This window comes from Alligator mississippiensis, chromosome 5 (assembly GCF_030867095.1).
Source record: "Alligator mississippiensis isolate rAllMis1 chromosome 5, rAllMis1, whole genome shotgun sequence".
Taxonomy (NCBI): domain Eukaryota; kingdom Metazoa; phylum Chordata; order Crocodylia; family Alligatoridae; genus Alligator; species Alligator mississippiensis.
In genome coordinates, this window is record NC_081828.1 from 130817 (window position 1) to 141079 (window position 10263).

General features: G+C 53.1%; 1 protein-coding gene and 1 long non-coding RNA gene across 2 annotated transcripts; one reads left to right on the forward strand and one right to left on the reverse strand.

Moving 5' to 3' along the window:
• Nucleotides 1-1634: 1634 nt before the first annotated feature.
• Nucleotides 1635-4644, reverse strand: LOC132250682 (dendrin-like). Its single transcript, XM_059727638.1, has 4 exons — nucleotides 4601-4644; nucleotides 3839-4066; nucleotides 2944-3131; nucleotides 1635-1814 (listed from the first exon to the last, which is right to left on the reverse strand). The coding sequence occupies exons 1-4, from the start codon at nucleotides 4642-4644 to the stop codon at nucleotides 1696-1698; spliced, it is 579 nt and encodes a 192-aa protein (XP_059583621.1). The 3' UTR covers nucleotides 1635-1695.
• A 2266-nt stretch (nucleotides 4645-6910) lies between these two features.
• LOC132250694 (uncharacterized) lies at nucleotides 6911-9994 on the forward strand. Its single transcript, XR_009462287.1, has 2 exons — nucleotides 6911-7793; nucleotides 8007-9994. It is a non-coding gene; the product is annotated as an uncharacterized LOC132250694 (long non-coding RNA).
• The last annotated feature ends 269 nt before the right edge of the window (nucleotides 9995-10263 follow it).

The window sequence follows — 10263 nt, forward strand, 5'->3', positions numbered from 1 at the left end:
CACGTAAGATGCCTGCCAAATGATTTGGAAGCATCTGAAGCCCCAGATGGGGGTGGAGGATGTTTGCTGGTACTAGGGTCACATATTGTTCTTGAATGACTCACAGATTTGGAATTGATTTGGCTTGGGACACAAAAATATTACAAAAAAATCAATCAATCAATCTTTTTTTTTTTTTAAATCTGCACTTGTATTTTCATGCAGCACAAGGCTGACTTCGTTGTGACTCTAGAGCTCAAAAATTAAAAAAAAAAAAAAATATGCCATTTATAGACTATTACATCTCCCCATCAGCAAGTATTTCACCTACATAGACATGTTTTGTTTCATTAGGGAAGCTACATTACTATCTTGCATCACACAATTAGTAGTTTCACCAGTTCCCAAAAGCTCTGTAGCAAGGTCTCCCTCAACTGTCCCATTGCTTTTAGCAGTTATAATATTGGACACTTGGTAAAATAAGTCTTAAAACTGACTTCATATTTGCCTTGTATTTGACATTGCACCTTGCTTGCTCCTTTTCTTTGCGCACCTACTTGGAGAACATGCCAGTCCAAGTCCCATTCCTGCAATTTGTGCTGCTAACACAGGTTGGCTGTTTGTTCGCTAAAAAGTGACTGCTTTGACATATCTTCCAGAAATAATCACAACCATCTTGCCTAAAGCATATCACCTTGTAGATTAGCAAAACAGATAAGGAATGAAGTTATCATCACCCACTGCACAAGTGGACAGTTACTCAGCCACAAGATGTGACCATCACCCTAGACTCAGGTCTGTAAGGCTGACTGGCTCATGTTCCAAGCAACACTGGTCCTCACCTTTGTGGTCCTTTAAGTTCCTGGTCTCAAGGGTGCCAGTTTCAGACTCGACATCTTCCACGGACAGTCTTTCAGAGATGTCCGATCGTGTTGTTTCATCCAGCTCCTGACTGGACCTGTGTCCTGAGAAGGATGCTTCCAGCAACTGGGATGCCTCAGCTGAGTTCTGCATCTGCTCATAAGTGCCAGAAACCAGAGTCCCCATGCACTGTTGCCTCCATAGATGTAGCATCACCAAGAGAAAGTGCCATTTCATCCTGAGCAATTGGCACGTGAAGCTTCAGGTGCATATGGAATTTTTTTGATTCTGGCCCTGAACTCCCAACTAATTGCCATCATGCCCTGCTTAACAGAGTATGTTCTAGCCAAGGGCTGAGAAGCAACTCACGAATACAGAATTTGTAAAGCCCTCTTATAGATATGCAAGATCGGCGACAAGGAACTTAGAGTTGACAACTAGGTTAACTACTCCATCCTCACCATCTTCCTCCCCACGCCATCCCTCCCCTCCCCCGATATTTTTAAGTATTGTTTGAAGCAAAGGATGGTAAGCAGAGAGACACTTAGCCATGTTAGCTTCAAGTCAAGTAATTGGCTGAGTAAATTAGCACCCTATAGACTAACCGGAGACAACATATACGTGCACACACAGAATTAGATAAAGTGAGTTTCAGCCCATGAAAGCCTTGTGCTCTGTGTGCGTGTATTTACACACGCACACACTTTGGTTTGTTTATAAGGTGCAAATCTACCTTGCCTACTACAAAGGACCATGTTAATCATGTGAGCTTCTCCAACAGTGGACACAAAACAGCCAAAAGAATGAGTTATATTTTGCCACCAGAGATGGACCTTCTTGCTACTAAGGAAGGTCTCAGGTATCAAAGGACCTGAGCATGCTGCTGGGTGAGGTGTTGCTGGGACAGCTGCTCTCTGAAAGCACCGCTGTCTTCTCCATCACCTTGACTTTGGACAGAGATCTTGAAGGTGAATCTAGACACAAGAAAGAAAGGCACAAAGTCAGCACTAGGAGGGACAGGACCTGCCTAAGGTTGCCTGCCTCTGAGGCACAAACTTGCCCATTACAGAGAAGACTTTGACACTGGGTCCATCAAAGCCTTTCAACCCAGCAGTGCATAAAAATGGGGAACCTTCTAGATCTCCTTCAAACATGGAGCAAGTCATGTAGCATCCCAGACACTTGTCACAGTGCACACTGGTCTGCTACCCAGTCCTGTGCAATGTGTGTCAGTGTTCCCACCTGGAACCGAAGCTAGGGAATGCTACCAAGCCAAGATGGAAAGCATTTGGTTCTACTCAGCACATGACAGTACTTAGTGCACAATGCTGACATGAGGAACACCACAGTTCAGCATCAGACTTACTTTAGAGATGAGGCAATGGAAGCAGAGAGACAAACTGATTTACCCAGAGTCATACAGGAAGTCAGTAGCAGAGCAAGAATTGTCAGAAGCAGAGGCCCTGGGTGCCAAGTGTACTTTCCCAGTCACAGCATGATGTCAACAACAGAACAGCAGCATCTCCCAGTGCCAATAATCCCATTCTCACACCACAGGCTCCAGGCACCACTCTCATTATCTACATGAGGAGCACATTTGCAGGGACTGCTGCATTTGACAGCTACAGAAGCTAACCACATGCTATAGGACTAAGCCTGGTGAAATTAAGAGCTGCTTTATTCTCTCACTACAGATACCAGCAACATATCTAAGAGTCACATACTAATCAGACCTTACCCAGCTTGCAGTCCACTTTGGGCCTGGACTGAATGGTGGTGACAGTGGTCACAATAGTGTCATCAGGCATGATGGTACGGTCCATCTCAGTCTTCTTGGTGGAAGTGATGCTGGTGCAGAGCGATGCAGTATGCTGGGTACTCAAGGATGCAGGGGACTGTTGGTAGAAAATCTGTGGGGTCTGGGCCCCCAGTATCCTGCAAGCCAACGTGCAGGTCACTGTTTTTGGAAGGTGCTACCGGCAGTTAGAGGCAAGAGCTGCAGTCACTGGAGGTGTTACAGCTGGAGCAGGACACGTGGACAATGTGCGTCCAGGCAGAGGCTGAGCATCCACTAAGTGCGTCAAAACAGAATCACACACTCACCTGTCGCCCGTGGCGCCTCAGCTGTTTGCAAGGGACCGCTGCAGGCCCCGCACACCCGTCTGAGTCCCTGGAGCGATCCTTGCAGACACGACAGCTCCTGGGGGCCCTTCGGCCCCAAGCCCCAATTCTTTCTGGCTGCAGCTCCTCGCTGACACGCCGGCTCCAAGGACGGGGGCACGAGGAGCAGCCTGCGAGAAAGGGCAGACCCGCGTTAGACACTTTCACGTGAGTGAAAGCGCACGCACCGTTTACTGTATTGCAGCGAATAAGATGACCCTCACGGACCCGGCGCAGCACACTTCCATTAAGAGTTCTCATATCACAACTCAAAATGGCTGGTTTTCCACACACAAACCACCACATGCCCTCAAAACAGGTTTCCAAATCCCCACTCCATTTCCCTCACACAACATAACCACGTTTCAGTACACTTACCCAACCACCACACTATTTTTTTTAGGCCCCACAACACACCAGTCACACAAAAAACATCCCAAATGACCCTAAAATATCCACCCCATTTTCTTTATACAAAATCACCATATTTCCAAACACATTTTCACAAACAGTTCCCAAATCATGAGTGACACAGTCACAATATTTTTTTAAAAAAGTCCTTTATCACCACAGAGAATAATCCGTTTTCAAACAAACAAAGGAACAAATCCCCTAATCCCACACATTTCCACAGTAAAGTTCCCAATCCCCACAGAAGTCTCCCGCTGTCACCACATTTCTACAAACGTTTCCATAGAAACGCCCCCAAATTACCACACAAAATGGCGGGTTTCCCACGAGCCCACGCACGTGCCCGCCCCGCCCCACGCCCCGCTCGCCGGCCCCGTCCCGCCCCGGTGCAGACGACGCCCCCAACACTGCCCCCCGCCCCCGTTACCCCGGACGCGGAGCCCCCCAGCCCGCCCCGCCGGGGCCCGAGGCCGGGCTGGGCCGGGCGCCTCGGGGGGGCGGGGCGGAAGCGGCGACACGGCGCAGGCGCGGGGCGAGCGGTGGCGGGAGCGCGCACAAACCCGCCCACAGCGCTGCTTGCCCCGCGAGGCAAGCGCCGCCCGGGCAGACACGAGGGTCACGCCCGGCGCCTCGGCCTGCTCCTCCCCGGGCCCCGCTTCCGCCCGCGCGTCTCGCTCACACGTGGCCGTTACCAGCGCCGCGCCGGGCGCTCCCGCCGTGGGGAGCGCGTTCTCCCGCACGTGGTCGCCACAACAGCCGGTCGCAGCTCTCGCGGACCGCCCGGTGTCCGGGCCAGCAGCGGGACGTGGGCTCCGGGCAGCGCGGACCCGTCACGCGCACGCGGACAGCTGAGCGGGGCCGCTGAGGAGCAGAGTCAGATCAATCAGGGCACAGAATCCCGCACACTCCCCACCAGTCCCCGGCAGCCAATCAGAATGCGACCAAGGTCAGGCTGCTGGTCCCACCTCCCGCGGCACAGGCCAATCAGAGCGAAGAAGGGCGGAGTGGCACTGACCCTGCCCAAGCGGCCACTCCACCCAGTCGCCTCACTCTTCACGCTGGCCAATGGGAACACGAGCCTCCAATCCCGGCCTTGCTGTTCGTCGCAGGCACTGCCCGAGTTAAGCCCCGCACGAGGGGCGCCTTTGTTCTTCTCTCGCTGCCTTCATCTCCTCCCAGCCTGAGCAACCGGTGCGCGGCCCGAGCCGGGTTTTTTTCTCTCTCGTCCCTCATGTCTTGGCTGCAAAGCCCAGGTTCAAAAGCAAGGGAACAGCACGGGGCAGGATTTTATTTTTTCTGGCTTGAAATCCCGGCTGCTCCGAGAGAATACATGAATATCTGTATCATCATCCCCATCTATAGAGACAGAGATAGTAACAGGATCACTGTGTCAATAATGGTATGTATTATACACACACCATCTGTATATCGGTATACAAACACATCCTTATTTGATACATCTCTGTACGGGTTCAGGTTTTTCGAAGTAAGTACGCAATAAATAACACCGTTCCCAAACTCTCCCACAGAATTGCATTGATGTCTTGCGGTGCTTCCTGAACAACAAGAGGTTTTTCATATCCATTTCTCTTTAAAACAGAAAAGTGTGCTTTGCCAAGTGCTCTCTAGGGAGGTTTCAGCGTCAGCCTAGCAGCAAACAGTCCTTCCTGGGGGCCCCCGTGCACGCCCTTAGACCACCTCTCAGCCTATCTAGGAGACAGGGAGGCTACGCAGGCGGGAGTAGGAGAGAAAAGGGCACTGGGACAGACACAGCTTCAGGCTTCAACACCAACCTCAGAAGAGAGCCTGACAGGCCCCGCAGGGCTGGGAACCCAATCTCCCGCACGAACCGCCGTGGCTGTCAGAACAGCCTGCCGCAGCGCTCCGGAACCGCCCGCGTGTCTGGGCCAGCTGCGGGACGCGAGCTCTGAGCACAGCTGACCAGGGGAGACAGACGAACAGCCAAAGAGGACCGCTAAGGATCCAATCGGAGTCGGACCAATCAGAACACAGAAGAGTGCAGACCACCCACCATTCCCCGGCAGCCAATCAAAATGCGAACAAGGAGGGCGTTCGCCTGGACCCGCCTCCGCCAGCAGAGGCCAATCAGAGGGAAGAAGGGCGGAGCGGCCCTGATCCCGCCCAAGTGACAACTCCACCCAATCGCCTCAGGCCTTAATATGGCCAATAGAAACGCGAGACTCCGATCCTGGGCCTGCCGCGCTCCCCGGGCTGGGATCAATGTCCCGGGAATCGTGTGTCTGCCCCGACCAGTGCGAACCCGCCTGGCCCCGGCCGCGGGCACTGCTCCGGTACCGCCCCGAGCGAGCGAGGCCTTTTTTCTTCTCTCCCTGCTTTTATCTCTCGCCCGCCTGAGCTACAGGTGCGCGGCCGGAGCCGCTTTTCGTGCTCGCGCTGCCCTCCTCTCGCGGCTGCAAAGCCCACATGGAAGCAGAGGGAAGTAGCGCAGGGGAAGATTTTCTTTTCTTTGGCTTGAAAACCCAGCTGCAGCGCGCAGGTTGGAGCGCAGGGAGGGCGGCACGGAGCCGGCTTTGTTCCGGGCTCCAAGCGCCGCTCCAGCCCCAGGAGGGCAGCGCGGAGCCGCCTTTATTTCCTCTGCCTTGAAGCCGGGCTGCAGGGCCGCGGGTGAGCCACAGCACGGCAGCACGGAGCTGGCTTGTTCCCCACGCTGCCCTGCCCGGCGTGGCCACAGGAGGGCAGCACTCAGCAGGGATTTCCCCTCGGTGCCTAGATGTGGCGGCTGCTGCGCCCAGCTCGGAGCACGGGAGGCCGCGCCGAGAAGTGTATTTCTGACACTCGCCGTGGGTGCACAATGTCCCTGTTATAGATGTATGAGCTGCACTTATCATTGTAGGTCGGGACGCAAACATCGACATACGTGCATACCTATCTCGATTTCCCCTTCTGTAGGCAGTAATGGGGTCACTGCTAATTACGGCACCTATCCTACACACACACACACACACACGGACGCCCTTATTACATACATCGCTGTACAAATTCAATTTCCAAAAGTAGACATTGTTCCTTGTGTGAATATGGTATCTTTTATTACCAAATTTGGGTTGGTCTAATAAAAGAGATCAGATCCAAGGAACCTTGTCTGCCTATGTCCTTAGACCAACACGGCTACAACCTACACGCCGTTTCCCAAAGCAAGCACACAACCATTAACACTGTCACTTCAATCCCCTCGGCTCAATATTTTACTTAATTTACAGCGACGTTCCCCAACTCTCCACTAGACTTGAAGTGATTCCTTGCACTTCTCACTGAACAACGGGCTTTTCCTTTTTCTTTTCTCCTTCAAAAAGGGGAAACTCCGTGGAAATCTTGCTGGCACCGACACAGGTCGGACCGGAGCCCGCCAAGCAGCACCGGTCCGGAAGCGCGGCGCGCGGCTTCGGGCAAAGGGGGCCGCCGCCCCCTCCAGTTCCCCGCGACACACGCCCGCGCCCGCCCCGCTGAACGGCTCCGTCGGGGACAGGAGTCGGACCAATCGCCACCCCTCTCACTAATCCATTGCAGCCAATCAGACTGCGGAGAAGGCGGGAACCCGCCTCCTTCGGCAGCGGCTAATCAGAGGGAACAGCACAGCCGGCTTAGGCCTGACCCCGCCCACACAACCCTGCCAGCCAATCGCCGCACTCTTGCAAGTGGCCAACGGAAACGCGAGACGCCGAACCGGGCCTGCCGCGCTCCGCCGGGCCGGGATCCCTGTCCCCGGAGTCGTGTGTCCGCCCCGAGCAGCGCGAACCCGGGTTTGTTCCCGGCCCTCATCTCCGGGCTCCAGGCGGGCAGCGCGGAGCGGCCTTTATTTCCGCGGCCTGAAATCCGATCTACAGGGCCCCGGGCGCACCGCAGCACGGCCGCTCGGAGCCGGTCCCTTATCTGCAGTACCCCCACGCTGCAACGCCCGGTTGTCACCACAGGAGCGCGGCACTGAGCTCGGTTTTATTTTCTCTGGCTTTCGCCTGGATGCGATTACGTTTGCAGCACAGGAGGGCGGCACCGACCCGCATAGTTCCCTCGCCGTATCTCCGGGCTCCAAGGCCCGCTCCAGCCCCAGGCGGGCAGCGCGGCGCCGGGTTGGGTGCCTGCCCAGCAATGCCCGGCGCGGCCACAGGAGGGCGGCTCTGAGCAGGGCTTATTCTCCGCCTTCACGTGCTGCGGCAATGCCCCGACGGGACCACAGGAGGGCAGCACCGAGCCCTCGACACAGCTCCGCCGCGGACTGACTGAACCACAGGAGGGCAGCACTGAGCCGGGTCTTTCTTCACACAAAGAATGGCTGCACAGGATACCTATTCTATCTGTATTAACCTCAGACACCCGTACATGGTTATACACAAGTATGACAGGTGAATGTCTATATCACTATTCCCCTGTATAGAGACAAGAGTCAGAGAGAGAAAGATAGTAACAGGATCACTGTGTTAATTATGGTGTGTATTATACATACATACATACCCTTATTGGATACATCTCTGTGCAGGTTCAAGTTTTTCAGAATAAGTACACAATGAATAACACCATCACTTCAACCCCATTTTCACTATTATACTATTTTACAGGAAAAATCCCAAACTCTCCCCTGGCACTGAACTGATGTCCTGTGGTGCTTCCTGAACAACAGGTTTTTCATTTATTTTTCTCTTTACAAAACGAAAAATTGGTGTTTTGCAAGGTGGTCTCTAGAGAGGTTGCAGCATCAGCCCAGAACCAAACAGTCCTTCCTGGGGGTCCATGTGCACCCCCCTCAGACCACCTCCCAGCATATCGAGGAGACGGTGGCTATGGAAGCGGGAGGACAGAAAAGAAGCACTGGGACAGACAAACAGCTTCAAGCTGAGAGAAATAAAGAGCGTAGGAGCAAGGAAAGCTCTTCGCCACCGACCTTGCAACTCTCCCCTTGCAGCTGGGAAATAGTGGTGGAGCCATGCTGCAAACTGTGATGGGACAAGGGGTTTCATGGGAGGCCTCTGGGAGAAGTGGGAGTCAGAGGCTGACAGAAACATTAGGTCACAGGCCCTGTGGTGTTGGGCACAGGAAAAAGGCCTGTTTCTCAGCAGCCCACACAGGGACCCGTTGCAGACATGACAGCTGTCAGGGGCCCTTCAACCCCAGGCCTTTAGGTGCTATTGTCACACTGAACCTCCTCACCCATAAGCTGGTTCCAAGGACAAGTGCACAAGGACTAGCCTGTGAGTAAGGGCAGATCCACATCAGACACTTTCACCTGAAGAAAAACGCTCACACTGTTAACCATCAATCCGTTAACCACAGATAAGGGTAAAATAACCCTGCTGCCAGCCTGAGCCATTTTCAAGGCATCTAGGCTAAGCTGGAGAAGTGCTGCAAACAGAAGGCCCAAAGCCTTATTCTGAGTGACTGCAGCATGAACCTTTGCACATGTGACAACTAAGTTGGTCACCAAGTAAAGGAAACCATCAAATAATTAAACAAAGCACCAGGCCTAAAAGGAGCTAAGAAAAGTCTAAACATTAAATAATCCACATAAGCAACATTATAGCTTTATCATTAAGTAGTAGTAGTGGTAGCAACTGATGTAACTCAATGAGTATCTATAAATATTGGCATAGGCTGAAGGGAAATTTGGAGAACTCAGCAAATGCAAGAAAACTTGCTGCCAATCTGTGTACCACCCTCCTCCCACCTCCTGAGTCTCCCCAGCCAATGTAAGTGAACACCTATGTTGTGTGGTTGTGGATAGGCAGGAAGACTTTGAAATAAAGGTTTGTTCTCCCGTTTCAAGGTGCAAACAAATAAAAGGTGGGGCTATAGACTTACTTCTGCCTCTCTTATCAGCAGCCTACCCACAAGGTTACCTGTAATCTAGGTAACAGGAGGCAGGGGTGGCGAGAGGGAGGGGGTTGCAGGGTGATTCCTCCCTCAGGCTGTAGATACAGCCAATGGCTGACAGGCCACATGGACTCTTTCAAACTACAGACCTAGCAGAAGCCTGACTTATGCATGACATGTATAAGTCATGGGTCTCGGAGGCGGGGAACAGCACCCTGGTCCCCCCATGGCCGATCGTCAAGCCAGGGGAGCACAGGGGGGCCCTTGCACATCCTCCAGACGACCCAGAAGTACTTCCTGTCTACTTCCAGGTTCGTTGCCAAGCACGTGGAGGGCCACCCCCCCCCAACTCCATGCACCCCAGCATTGCAGTGTTCACAAGCCACATTGGTACCTTGAGGTATATAGACACAGCTTTAAAAGTTTTTCCTATGTCCAAATCAGCATCAAATCTTCAGATTCGGCCAAATTGAATCAGGGACAGCAATCTGAATCAATGAATCGAATCACTGTCCCCAATTACGGCCGAATCCAAATCGGATCAGGCCCACTTTGCACACCCCTAATGAGCAGCGCTCCTCCATCTCAGAGTTGTATTTTTCCCCAGGGACAGAGGCTCCAGATAAATGGCATCTTCCAAGTCCACAGGAAAACAGGTTCACTTTCATTCCCAAGCTTTCACTGAGACAGCTGTGTGACACCTATCAGAATTCTAATATTATAAAAACCTACGCCTGTCTGTCTGTCCATAACACTTTATTCATGCTCGGATTGGCTGACAGAAAGAGAGCGCGCCACGCGTGGGGGAGCACCACCATGATTCCAAAGCCGAGCAGAGGACTGGACAGAGGGTGAGGGAGCCAAGGTCCCCACCCGGCTCCCTGCAAGAGGCGGAACAGTGGCAGCACGGGGCGTTAGGTGGCAGCACTCCATCCGAGCCCCCTCTCCCCCCTGCCATTCTTGATGGGCAAGTGGCTAGTACTGATTATACAAACCCACATATAAATG